This window comes from Coenobita brevimanus, chromosome 111, assembly GCF_032717465.1.
Source record: "Coenobita brevimanus isolate Jiangsu-jjx chromosome 111, ASM3271746v2, whole genome shotgun sequence".
NCBI classification, from domain to species: Eukaryota; Metazoa; Arthropoda; class Malacostraca; order Decapoda; family Coenobitidae; genus Coenobita; species Coenobita brevimanus.
Window position 1 is genome coordinate 34655435 of NC_137064.1, and position 14792 is coordinate 34670226.

General features: G+C 41.4%; 1 protein-coding gene across 1 annotated transcript in view; it reads right to left on the minus strand.

Annotated features, from left to right (window-relative positions):
• Positions 1-328: 328 nt before the first annotated feature.
• Positions 329-14792, minus strand: part of nompA (no mechanoreceptor potential A) — a 49494-nt gene continuing 35030 nt past the window's right edge. Inside the window, exons 12-21 of the mRNA XM_080286483.1 lie at positions 13694-13827; positions 9568-9746; positions 7882-8021; positions 5753-5989; positions 5036-5186; positions 4619-4771; positions 3923-4086; positions 2788-2913; positions 1297-1416; positions 329-441 (exon numbers count right to left, since the gene is read on the minus strand). Coding sequence (XP_080142609.1) covers positions 390-441; positions 1297-1416; positions 2788-2913; positions 3923-4086; positions 4619-4771; positions 5036-5186; positions 5753-5989; positions 7882-8021; positions 9568-9746; positions 13694-13827 — 1456 coding nt within the window. The 3' untranslated portion in view covers positions 329-389. The remainder of the gene's footprint in view (positions 442-1296; positions 1417-2787; positions 2914-3922; positions 4087-4618; positions 4772-5035; positions 5187-5752; positions 5990-7881; positions 8022-9567; positions 9747-13693; positions 13828-14792) is intronic.

Below are 14792 nucleotides of genomic sequence, written 5' to 3' on the forward strand. Positions count from 1 at the left end.
TCATGGTTCTGAATATCCTTAGTCCATGAACATCTTTTTCATCACTGTTCACCAGCATTTAAAATAATGAGCAATAACAATATTATTTTGTAAGAATGCTCAATTGAGCTCCCAAACTTGTTCTGAGTAACTGTCAGGTTTTTCATGGTTACTGTTACTGCATTCTATTACAGTATAAAATTATCTTTCTTCTTCACTTACTGTTTCTGTTAACAACTTATAAATTCCTGTCTAATGTAGTTTGCTTTGATTTCATTCCAGTGGTATAAAATGTTAATCAATTTGTATCCAATATTTTGTTTCATCTTGAGTCATCACTGTACAGTATTACTGTCGATCAGTGATGAGATGCTCCTCAGCTGGTCCCTCCAACTCTCCACTGGTTTAACTTAGTCATCCCCCTCTGCATAACACCGCCGCGGTGACATACCATCATTGGACCTGCAGACATTTATTCACCATCAGTATTATCATCATCCTTCCATCCATCATCCAATCCTGCGTTGCCCATGAGGAGCGTAGGAGCCCGGGGCTAGGCAGTTGGTCTAGACATTTAAGATGAAAGTGACCAGCTCACTCATCCCTGAGTGGCATTACGTAAGGAATAAACCCTAGCCACCCCTTGGATATAAACCTTCACCGGCTCAATCCGACTGGAGCACAATAATTACCCACTAAACCACCACGCGCCAAAATTTGGTTATATGGTTACCACCCAGCGGTGGAAATGGTTTCCTTGTGGACAGGAAACCATTTGACTTGTCACTCAGTGTAGAGTCATCCACAGGCAGAAGGAAGAGGAAAGAATGAAGGAAAGAAAGATGGAAGAGGGATTGTAAAGTCACCTGTAGGCAGAAGGACGAGGAAAGACTGAAGGAAACAAAGACAGAAGAGGATGAAAGGAAAGGGCAGACACCTGAGAGCAGAACTACATCGAGTGAGTGGATGATGAGCGCCCCCACCTACCACAAAGTATTATCATCATTCTAATAACATTTCTTGCTAATAAAGCAATCATTAGATGGCATCCAGTCATCCACCATTCAATCTTCTACTGTAATGCTCCATCAGAAACACAGATTCCTTGGGTTTAAGCCATGATCAACAAAATATGAGCAGTAATCACTCCTTGGATTTACCCCCCTTGCTGGCTACATCCATATGAAGCATCAGATATCTTTTAGTCAATTGTATGGCTAGAAAATAGCACTACATTGAGTAGGTGGTGAGCACCCCCACCCGTATTCACCACAATACCATGTATAGAAGTGGCTGATGAACTTCCATGTTCCTCACCTTTCAAAGAGTGCTGGGTCAGTGTAAATGGGCTCTGAGGGGTCAGGGAAGCGGGAGGACTTGGCTGCACCATCCTCAGCCTGGGGGGCACTGGCTGTGGGCTCACCACTTGGGAAGTAACTGTGGGGTAGGTTGGACATTACTCTACTGCTACAGCTATATACGGTATATGTGCAGGTAGAGGAGTGAAACCACTTGCGGTGAAGCCACCCACTGTCATCATGGTACCATTCTACTGCTACAGGTACTTCTATAAATAAAAAAATTACTGATGGGAAAGTCAGTCATCAATTTCCTATTACAACTACCTCTACCAGTCAGCAAGTGAAAGAAGGGCAGGTAAACTTTCATTAAACTGCTACAGGTACCTCTACCTTTCAGGAAATAACTACAGATCAGGTCAGTCATCACTCTACTGCTACAGCTATCACTACCACTCAATTTCTGCTCTATCATGCAGGAAGTTACTGTCTAGCATACTGTATTCATGACTCTTCTGCTACAACTATCACTGTAACTCAGGAAATAATTAAGGAAGGTTGGTCATCATATTACATCTACAACTAAGTTCTGTTCACTTTAACCTCACCTAAAATTACCATTTCTTCTTCTTGAACCAGATATTAAGACTTGAACAATGTACTGGTTATGAAAAAGTGCTAAGGAAAGGATGTAGAGCCATAGCATTGTCTTATTCTGCCATTAAAGTACAGAAAAGAAGGTGCAAAAGGATGAAAATCTTAAGATTGACAAACAACTGCACATCACTATCACTACTAGCACACAATCATCACATACCTGACAGTCTAGTCTATGACCAAAGCCTGACATGTAAAAAAATCAAACAACACCTGTGAAATAATTATAAAATAACAACTGTACTGAACTTGAAAGGAAGAGATGAGTGACCAATGTAAAAGGAAAGACATGGGGTGAGAATCTGAAGGATGGGGAAACAGGATGGGTGTTTACAGCAATAAGTTGGATGTTCAGAATGAAGAAAAAAGCCATCCTTATGCTTTCTTCTACAAATGAATAAAGAGAATGGATTTTCTGGCTGGGCATACTCATGTCTCTCTAGGAAGGGCAACTTCAGTGGGATGAATGCCTTGTGTGGGTTCAAGAAGGAAGCTATCTGGCTGTAGATATTGGAGGGCTGTGGTGACTATGTGTCTGTGTAGTAGTAGCAGTTGCAACCCCACTGGACCACAGGCTGAGGCAGTTCTTCTGCAGTCTGCCATCCTCCCTTGGGGGGAAGAGAGGTAAGGAAGATGAGGAATATTTATATATCCTGGCAGCAGAGCCACCTGGTTATATTAATGCCTCCATTGGAAGTCCCTCTCCAGTACCATGTGTTTGTGTATATGTGAAATATAATCTTGGCAAGAGGAGGAGAAGGGACACTGTTGAGGCATACTGAGTAGTGTTGCAAGATGGGGAATATATGAGAAAAGCAAGTGTGATAGCGAGGTAGAGTACACAGCTTCTTACACCTGCCTAGCGGGCTGTGTGAGGGTGCGGGCATGAGGGCCTGGGAATGGTGCCTTGGTATGCTGGGCATGGTATGGGTTGCCAGCATCTGCTGCAGCATTTTTCAGCTCCACACCACGTTTCCTTCTGCATCAACAAAGATACATCAAAGGTCATATTCATGTTGGTTATGGAAGCTCCCGAGCATTTCTTTTTAATAAATATATTTCTGCATATGACACATTACCATAATAATCTCTTGTGGGTTATTTATGCAATTTATGGCAAAAAACAATGACAGACAACAGTAATATGCAAAATAAACCACTGTGGAATTAAAGATGCTAGAAAGACTCCTCAGGTCATGAAAATAAAGTACGGCACTATGTCATCAGCCTCCATCTGCTTACCATTTATAAAATGTGGATACGTCAATATACTCGTATCTACAGTGTTAACCTCTTCAGTATGGCTATGGTACATATTTTTAATTTTGTATATTCTTGCTACCTCTAGGCAACTGTATTCAGTTTAGGGGAGGCCACTGGAAGTGAAGGGGTTAATGATCGTTGTATTTAAACTCTCCATTTAAAAAAAGTAACTGCTCAGCTGGACAAAGCATCTGCAGATGGCAAGAAAAGGACAGATGTGATGTCAAAGTAGTGAAGGAATAAATCTTCTTCCTACATCACCAAGGAAAGAATAAGTTGTTAGCCACAGTTTGCTTACCAACAGCACCTTCATTATAATGATGCCATACCATACACCCCCATAACATTTACACCAACCATTGTTTTACACCTTTAATTCAATGAGGTCATCATCATAATCACCATCTGTGATGCATTAGCTCCCTCCTGAGAAACCCTGAACAGGGGATGGCCATGACAATGCCTCCAGGCTACCTTAACCTCAAACACCTCACTCATCCTCTTCAACACTCCTCTTCTTCTTCCTCTTCTTTCATCAACATACTGCTCCCATTAGATACTTTGTTGATTTTACTCTTTCTACACCTACATTCTTATCTCACCTACATTTATCACCTAACACACTCATTTCATACAAATGAAAGTACAGTAAAATGCTAGAGCTGTCCTGCAAGAGTTAATAGTGGCAATATATAAACACTCTCAGGTTCTAATGACTCACAGACCTGATGTAGAATGCAACAAAGAGGAGAGCAGCAACACAACAGAGGGTGGACATAGTGAGACCAGCCAAGAGACTGTAGTAGTGTGACGGTGCCATGCATACTTCATCCATCACCAGACTCCTTGCTGTGGCATCATCATCTATCTCATCACGGGAAAGGAACACCTGGGAATGATGACAATAGCAAGACACATCATCATCTTCACCATCATTACCAACAGCATTATTACCTTTACTATCATCATCAAAAGCAACAGCATTATCATCTTTACTTCTTCAATCAGATGATGTAATTAATATTTAACTTAAATTCTTCCTATCTACAGACAATTGTGTTTAGCTTAGGATAGATCCCTGGTAGTGATGTGTGAAGTGATTCATAGATTCTGTATAAAGTATCTCCAGTTCAAAAGTCTCCCAAAAGCTACAGTAAATAAAATTGTCTGGAGGCAGTGAAAAATAAAAAGAAAGAAAAAACATTATTACAGTGAAGTGTTTGATCATTTCAGTTTTATTATTTATATACTTTTTAAATTCATTCTTGCTCTTTCCATATTATTTTACTCATGTTAGGATACGATGGTGGTCAGATATGCTGTACAGCATCTAATAAAATGTGTTGGATACAAACAGGTCACCCTGCATAATTGGACTACTTATGGTCCTTGTACCAGCAGCCCACTCTTATATACCTCACCTCATATATGCCATGCACTTGGCCTTCATCCTCATCATCATCTTCATTCTCGTCCTCACCCCTGGTTGGATCATCTGTTGTGTAGTTGGTGTCTCGTCTTCTTCGACCGTAAGACTCCACATCCTCCCTGCCTGGACCCACTGTACACAGGGCCTGGGGAAAACATATATGGCATCAAGTCCTCATTATGGGTTGACTTTCATTTGAGTGAAAGTAAGTTCAGTGTAACATGACAAACGCTGAAGCTGGGCACTCCCCCCTCCCCCTTCCCCTTCTCTCCTTTCCTATTTCCCTTCTCTCCTTCCCCTTTTCCCTTCTCTCCTTCCCCCTTTCCCTTCTCTCCTTCTCCTCTTCCCTTTCCCATTCCTTTCCTCAACCACCTCTCCCCTCTTCCTCCCTCTCTACCCATACACTCACAGGCTGACATCCCCTGCGGCAGGTGCGGACAGTGGCTTCAAATATCAAGAAGTTTGACTCTGGTATCTTGAATGCGTTGAAGCGTGCCTCCAGTCCGTCCCCATCTCGCCCCCTGCCCAGTGCAGGGAACACGTAGATATCAACTGGGCATCTGAGGAAACAGCGACAATTAGAATCTGATGAACATGGCTAAAAATGTACTGCACATGAAGAGTCTGATGACATCCTAGACGGTTAATACGTCTCGTGATGTCCAAGGACAATAAGTCTGTTTTTTGGTGAATGCGCATTTCATAACACTACTTACTATAGATAAGACAGACAATGTGCTTAGCGAGTGATATAATGCATCCTCTGAAAAGCAAGGCTGCCACTGTAAGGTAGTATCAATGGGCATATTGGTGGTACAGTATCTATTACATATGGTGTCATATATGCATCAATACTAATTTGGTTACATGTACACTACCTCTGTATTCAAAATACCACAGTTCAGTGCTTTATATTTGCCATACACTACCTCTGTTTAGTGTTCTATATGAAACACTAAACCAATGTTTGGCAACAGGTGTCTGACACTTCTGTTTTTTTAAGTGAAATGTGTCCAGACATCTCAAAATTAATGGATTTTGAAAGTAGCTTTTACACTGTTCAGTTTTGTGTGTAAACAGGGAAAATTTTGCAGGCTCTCTGCAAAAAAGATAAAAAGTAACTCACCCCCTGCTGTCAATCAATTCCACACTTCGGCTCGAATACGGGTCCTTTGCTATGACATTTGTGGCAAAGATGTCAGACACTAAGTTGAAGCCTCTCTGTGACTCCAGTTTGAATGTGAGAGGGTCTCCTACAGCGATGGTGGTAGTAGGGCGGCCGCCATAAAGGATCTGAAGTCTCACGCGGGACTGAAGCTGGTTCTCGGCTGGCAGGTATTCTATTGGTATTGGAGCACCAGAACTGGAATAGAAGTGGTCAGTGAAAAGGCAAGAAAAATGCATAGATTTAGTTTTGTCACTATGATGTCTATCTATCTATCTATTGCCAGACGCCATAATCCTGTAAGGGGTGGCCATTTGACTTTGAGTTATTTGTTTCACGGGGAGGGGCACTAACCCTCCACCAACCCACTTGCTGACACGTAGGGAGCACGTATGATGTATTTTTGTAAATTTTTGCTACCTTTAGAGATTAAGTATTAATAATAATTATGTGGCAATGCCATCATTAATACTATAATGATTAGTTTTGGTATGCCAGGAGAAAATGACACTGGATATCAGCTGAAAGAATTTGTCAGGAAAAGAAATCTGTACATAAGTAATTTGTATTTAAAAAAACAAAGAAGCGCATAAATACACATGGTATATAGAACTGTAGTGAATGATGATGGAAGCCCCACTGATATGTGCTTATAGAAAGAAAGATGCTTGGGTGTGTCACTGATACAAGAGTTGAGAGGGGATACTGTGGAGGACAGTTAAATCATATCAGCTGACTGTGGTATGCAAGAGCATGGAGGCATGAGAGGAGTACTCTCAGTGAAAGAGGGAAAAAGTTTCTGAAACCAATAAACAAAACAGTGGGAGATGAATATGAGTAAATGATGCATGAGATATGAGGGTCTATACAGTAAACTGGGAACAGAGGGATTTAGAATGAAATGGATGGCAGGTCGTTTCATTTCATTTTTGAATGCTCCAACATGCTTGCATGCGTCGGTCTTGGTCACCTAATGGCAGTTCTCCATGCTGCTTGATCTCTGACAGCTTCCCTATTCAGTCCCTTATCCCTGGGGTCACTCTCAATGACCTCGTCCCAGGATTTTTTCAGTCTACCTCTTGCTACCCTACCCCCGACATTAACACTTCTCACTTTCTGCACGCCATTATCATCCCCCATGCTCTCCGCATGCCCAAACCATCTCAGTCTACCTCCCCTCATCACAACACCAATACACTCCAGTCCAATCCTGCCTCTCAACTCTTCCATTGTAGACATAGCCCCCCTCCCAGGCCTTGCACTCAGAGACATACTGTACATCCACCTAATCATTGCCATTTCAGTACATTTGAGCCTGCAAATATCCTCTTCCTTTACTGCCCAGGTCTCACTACCATACAGCATTACATTCCTAACACATGCTGCATACCAAGATCCCTTAGAATGGAGGGAGAGTCATCTCAATATCAGAAGAGGCAACAGCTTCCTGAACTTTTTCCAGTGACTCCTCACTCTAGCCACAGAGCTAGCTCTGGCCCCACCTCCAGCACGTAACATGTGTTCTAAATAACAAAACTCTTCCACACACTCAAGAAACTCACCAGAAAGTTCAATCCTCCACAGTGTAGGCAGTGTGCCTACAAAGTCACTAATGACCTCAACTGCCGATGTGAGGGGGGAGGGTTCTAGGCAACCAGGAAACAAGATGGTAGAACCAATAGTAGTTTCAACTCTAAAGTTCATCTGAAAGTGAACCCAGTGGACTGCAGGCCAAACTTGCCCTTCTTCTGCAATCCACCACCCTCCTTTTGGGGGACAGAGAGGTCAGTGAGGGATGTTTGTCTAAATGGGCAAGTCCACCACCCAGACACACTGGTACCCTTATGTGAAGGCATCCCTCTCCAGCACCAAACAGGTGAACAGAGATCAAACCAGGTTAACCACGGTTGATATTAATTTTTATGCAAGACAAACACTTATATGCAGTATGCACTTACATCACAGGGTGGTCTATATATCACAATGATTTGTCCATGTATCAATGCTGTATGTTTTTCAGCTGACTATACGATACTGCAGATCAAACCAGATTCACCAAAGTTCACTTCTCTTGATTATGGCTAACTTACCCAGCACCAATGTAACCTGATGTGACGACAGCCTCACCGGGTCCCACCACTGTGCAGGTGAGGTTGTACCGCTTGTCCAAGGATGTCTGAACGTTGTCTGCGAACTGCACCACCACAATGTTTGTGATGGTTTCCCCATACTGAGGTCATGAAGGAAAAGAAGAATTGTTTGCAGTGAGTAGGAGAATATATATTGATGAATTATTCATTTTAGCTGTTGTTGCTGTTGCTGTTGTGGTCCCAGGCTTGTCTGAATATAAACCTAGTGAACTGCAGGCTGACTCTGCCCTACTTCTCCACCATCCTGCTTTGGTGGATATTGGAGGAGTTGAGGGACGTTTGTATAACACTGGCAACAGAATCACTTGGTTATATCAATGTCACCTTGTCTTATACAACACTGTTTTATTTATGTAGCTTTATTATGCAAACCAAACCAAACAAGATCTAGCTCCATATTCTTGATGGCTTGGAGACCAAAACTCTTTTTTGTTAGTGATTTATTTCCCTGATTAGACCTTCATATTATTCTTAATATTACTTTGCATGTAAATGTATTGACCATTTGAAGCAGTATCATACATGTGGGACACCAGGGTGTACTAGGTAAATTATATTACTGTGGAAAAGGCATTACATAATCTAAGCCAGCAAAAATATCAGACCTAACCTAACCCTGAATACTACATACAGCAGACCCTCGCTATAACGGAATAATTGGGGGAAAGCCATGTCCATTAGAACTGAGGGTCACCTTTATCTGAAGTTCCTCCCCTGGGGTGGGATTTCAAGCACATGTTTGAAAATAAATAAGTACTGTAAAATAGCATATTTGGGTACTAAAAATGTACCTTATGCCCATTTCACAGTACCCTGGCCCATAATTTTGTTCTTTTGCAGTTTATTTCACATACTTGTCATAGCACATCTTAATGACCAGTACTCATATAGTAATTCTATTATTACGACTCAGCAATCACAATGGGGAGTGGGCAATTTCAGGACAGGTCAGAGTAAATGGGGTAGGAAACATGTGTATTGTGACCCACTGTGCCCCATTTACCAGATGTTCGTCATAGCCAACGGAAGTTCAGCGGGCTTTGTTGCGTCTGTTAAACCCAATATCTGCTAAACCGGGGACCGTTATAGTGTGGGTCTACTTTTCCCTCTTTAACTGTTAAGGTTAGGGCTGAAGGATGCCAAGGTTATGACCAAAGTATATGGCTTTTACGGATAAACTTGGTTATGTTAGGTCTGTTTTGTGTGAAACTGATAAATATAGCCGAGAACAGAACTTAGCCATCACTCATATACTTTGTTACTAAATCTAATCTCTTATTACAGCTCAATAGCAGAATAAGAAAACAGTATACTCAACATCCTTTCCATAGCAATTTCTTTGTTCCAAGCTCCATAATCTACTGTAACCTATTGTCACAGCTCTGCATTCGAGAGAGAGAGAGAGAGAGAGAGAGAGAGAGAGAGAGAGAGAGAGAGAGAGAGAGAGAGCAATTTTAGACCAAGTTAAAGTGGAAAGATGGATGGATGGATGAATAAAGTGGAAAAAGTACAGTAATGCAACATAATTATAGTTCTGATCTCTCATTATCCCTCAGCAATCAGGATGGACAAAGGTCAATTTTAAGGTCAAGTTGAAGTGAAGGGAGTAAAGTAATGCACAGTTACCTTAGTAGTGCCACAGTCTGGGAAGCTCCTGGGTCCTGTGATCTTGAGTGTGTGTGCAGTTGACCCCGAACCTCTTATGTAGCAGCGATCATAGTAGCCATAGGTGTAGATGCGGCCACGGAAAGGATCCTCTGTGCGTAGGCTGAACTCCATACCATCCTCTGTGCACTGCTGGGTGACTGTGGTGGGTGGGGATGATGCAGGTGTGGAAGGAAGGACGGAAGAAAGGAAGGAACGAAGGAAAGAAGGAAGGAAAGAAGGGCGAGAGTGGATTGAGGAATGATTAGGCAAAGGAAGTGGAAGAAGAGAAATTGATAGTTGCAGGGGAATGACATGATTTCAAGATGGAAGGAGAAGAGAGACAGTTTAGAGGGTAGGGAAATGGGAAGATGGAGGAGAAAAATGTAATTCCAGGAGTTAGGGCTTGAAACATGATGGACATTATTATATACAGTATATACAGTATGTCCAGTATTCCATGACGATTTTAGAATCATTAATTATTTTTTGCATTCATACGATTCTGCATTAAAAAAGCATCAGTATGTAAGGAACTGTACACTCTCAACCCATAGTAATAGCTCATCTCTAATCCCACTCCTGACAGGAAGGGAGTTGTAGCCAGAGTGCTGCACTGAACGATGACCTGTTGTCTACTGTTAAGATTTAGTGTTCAGTGTCTGAAACTGTTACACATTTGGAGCAGAAAAGCTTCAAATTACCATCAGTAAGTCTATATTCAGCATGAAACTCTGGCTACAACTATACTTTTGGCTAGAGATACAGAGAGAGGGTGATCAGAAACTATGGCTCATGAGTGTACATTTAAGCTAGAAATATTAGGAACAGAGCTTAATAAGTCAGTACAGTAGAATCTGGTGATGATGCTGCCTCATGCGACTGACACAAGGCCTCATGTACTGCCAGTGTAATGTTTGGAAGACTGTAAGCAGAAAGTCATGCAGCTACATAAAATAAAAACAAGCATATAATACCTCTATAAGGGAAAAGCAAAATTATTCTGGGGGGCTTAGTTACATCAGTGTTGCTTTTTAAAGCAGAATGAAGGAACCAAACACTGAAAGCCTAAAATACTGTCCCTTCTAAAGAAAGTCAAACAAAACAGAGCCAAACTCAAGCTTAGTTTATGTATAATAATATGTATGTGTGAGTCTGCATGTTCTAGATAATAATATGTATGTGTGTGTCTGCATGTTCTAGATAATATGTATGTGTGTGTCTGCATGTACTAGATACCTGACATCCATCTTTGTACAGCAACCTCTAGCTTTATGCAGCTAATGCATCTGGGCTGCATTTAAAAAAAAAAAAAAAAAAAAAAAAAAAAAAAAGTGCAGTAACAGGTTTTACAGCTAATGTGTTCCCAAAATCCTAAACATGCCCTTAACTTGTCTAGAAACAAAATTTTCTGCTACCAATAAATTGCTAAGTTATCTAATGACACAGAGATCACATAGATATAATCTATCTATCTATCTATTGCCAGACGCCTCAATCCCATTTGGGGTGGCCACAAACAAATTGCCTCCAAGTCGCCCAGTCCCCCGCCATTTCACTGCCCTGCTCCCAACTCACACCCCCCTCTCTCATATACCTCTCCACCCCATCCCTCCATCTCATCCTCGGCCTTCCCCTCCCTCTTCCCCCCTCCACCTCACTCACATACACTCTCTTCGTCAGTCTTTCAGCCTCCATCCTCTCCACATGGCCAAACCACCTCAGTGTGTTCCTCATAACGCTTCCTATCACATCCACATCCACACCACAACGCTCCTTTTTATCCTCATTCGTCAGCCTGTCTCTCCATGTGACTCCACAGGCTCCTCTTAAATAACTCATTTCCACTGCTCACACTCTTGACTTGTGTCCTTCCAACAACGTCCAAGCTTCACTTCCATACGTTAGAGTTGGTATCACAATACTGTCATGTAGTAACTTTTTCACTTCCATGCTCACTTCCCTGTTTCTTATTACTGCTTTCAAAGAACCAGCAACCTTTCTTCCCTGCTGTACCCTCTCAAGCACTTCACCCTCCAGATATAAGAAAGTGATATTTAAAAGACTTAGACAACAAACTAGAGGCATTTACCCAGACAGACAATGACAACTGTAAGGGGGACGGGATCTGAGGCTGCAAAACTAAAGTAGGGGAGGGTGGTCCCAACCCCTCTTCAACTTTAAGGATCAACTGGAGGGCATTATGAGTGGCATGATGTCACCACATGGGTGGCTGAAAAGGTTGCCCTGACATGTTTTGCTGATATCAGTGCATGTACAGTATACAGTGTATACCTATGCCACACTTTCCATGTAAGTCACACACAGGTGACAGTTGAGGTCATTGTAAAACCTGACCATGAAGTCTTAGAAGCATAAAATGAGGGGTTACTGTGATTGGTTAAGGTATTCTGGTCAATATGTTTTTGTGGTGTCAGTCTACCTCAGAACAGCACACTTAACACAAACTAATTCTACAAATAAAAATCAGCAATACATATTACTGTAAAGAAAAGAGCATCCCATACATGTCTGTCATAAGAACATACTCATCACAAAGGCAAATTCCACAATAAAAAATTAGTGGAACATATATAAAAAATAGAAAGCAAAGTTTGCAGTATACACACTTCTGGGGTGAACAAATCATGGAACAGCTCAGCAACCACAGAAGGGAATCTTGTACAAACTTACATTAGATTCCCTGCCATAACTTAGTTTTGTTTCGAGGAAAAGGTTACACTTGCCTCTCCTCATTCTCCAAGCTAAAACAAATATAATCCATGATAATTTACACCTCACTACCATGATTTGTTTTAGTATGAGGATCAAGAGACATGGGAAGACTCTACACTCTTTACTTGTCCATTCTGGGAAAACATGACACAGACTACCCAGGAAAAGTCACAGTCAACGGTGGAGTGAATCAAGAAACAGCAAAAACAGTGTCATTCTAAGTATCAGGAAAACAAAACAAAGAACACATCTAGCAATATAATACTGTAACAGTGCTCTTCCTTATAAATGTACCTGTGCCTAGAAACCTGAAAGTGGGATGAAGGTGGAGGATAAGAACATGATATACAACTTTATAAATAAATACGGTAGCACTACCCAGCATTACCTAGGTCAGCCAAGTTATGGATATTCTCTTGGGGATCATAAATATAGTAGTGCCACCAAGCATTGCCTCTGTTAGCCAAGTTATGGATATTTCCTGGGGATCATAAATACAGAGGTGCTACCAAGCACTGCCTCTGTTAGCCAAGTTATGGATATTTTCTTTGTGGATGGGATCTGCGGCTGCGCCCCCTCCCTCAGAACATATACTTAGTTCCTATGGTGCTCACAATCTACTTGAGTCTGTATCTGTATACACAGGATATTTTATTCCTTTATCTTGAAAGCTGTGGGTACGATCTTAGTGAGTCAAGGATAGGGCAGTGCTACCTTTCCAAACCTCCAAGTACTGCTGTTTTGGTTCCTGCGACCAAATTATACCTTCCCCTGGGTAACATCCATATCCACGAAAGCTTTCAACACTCAGGTTGAACTACATGCCCATGTGCGGCATACAAACAGAAAGCATGGATGAAATATTACCATTATACTTACATTTATGACAATTATTTTATCAGTCTGTCTGGTACAGTCTTTATCAGACTGATGAGAGATCTAACAAAACCATGAATTTTGATCTGTTTTAGTAACACAATGTACAAAATGCAATAATTCCAAATCTGTGAGATTTGAAACAGATGCAGGTTTTACATCAATGAGTAAACAGTGACCATTTTTAGGACTGCCTGTAACTATGTATGTGTCTGTTGATTCTGAAAGTGGAAGGATACGGTAAGTTTCACTTTGGCTGGCTGGATTACTAGAGGTTAATTTTAGACATCAACACAATGTTCATGTTTCAGACTTGTATATGAAATAATGGTGTCCGATGACAAGTGAGAGGGATGTATCTGATGGGTAAGTCCATCTGTGTTGTCACAAGCTACTTACACTCCCTGTCTTCTTCCCATCCTCTCCTCTCCCACTCTACCCCTGGACACATGCTTCCCTTTCCCCTCTCACCATCAGGAGAAAGACACTAACTAACCATCAAGACAGTTGTCGGGCACACGGCGTTCATAATACTGGTAGAGTGTGTTGGATTCGTAGTGGTCAGGATCAGTGAGGCTCAGGCTGGAGGAGTCCTTGTCTGAGAGTTCACAGTTCTCGGGGAAGAATGATCTGAGAGGTGCCCACAGTAAGGTGTGGCAGGGAAAGTTAAGGTGGAAGAAAAATATAAACAAACAGATAGATGGATAGATAGATCGATGATAGACAGAGACAAGGATGGAGAAGAAGGTGATGAAGCAGTGACAAATATAACATGGGAAGAATAATGACATGTGCCACAAAGAATTGAAGAGATGGACAGATAGATGGATAGATAGATCGATGATAGACAGAGACAAGGATGGAGAAGAAGGTGATGAAGCAGTGACAAATATAACATGGGATGAATAATGACAATTGCCACAAAGAATTGAAGAGATGGATATATTTGGAAGAGAATATCGAAAGAAGTCACACAGAAATGAAAAATCAAAGAGAGGTATGAACACAGTGAAAGAAAAGTCATGTAGAATTGGAAAGAACGAATACAATGAAAGAAACGCCATGCAGAATTGGAAAGATCAATGAGTATGGAAGAAAAAGTTGCAGAGGAAGCCAAGAAAAGTGGGATGAGATGGGAAAAAAAGAAAATGAGACACATTATCTCTCATATTCAGCTGAAACAAGTGCATGAATAATATAGAATGGGCTATGGTGAGGACTGATGGGGCGGTGGGTGACCTGGATGGAGAGCAGTGATGGGTATTGTCTCATGTGGCATCGTGCTACAGGGCCAACTTTCCATATTACGAGCATCTCACTTTTCATTTATAATATACTTTCATATTTTTAAAAATGATATAATATATCATAATAACCGTTGATCTGGCACAAGCTTTCTAGAAATATTCATTCCATACAAGAACAAAAACCATCACTAATCTCAAGGGAGGGAGAAATGGTAAAAAAGATTAATATAACCTGTTCCATATTTATCTTACCCTTACCAGCAACTAGTCAGACTGTGTTCTCATAAATCATCGCTGAATTTTGTTGTGTGGCCTTACCATCATGGCAGGTGGTGTCTCTGTCACCCG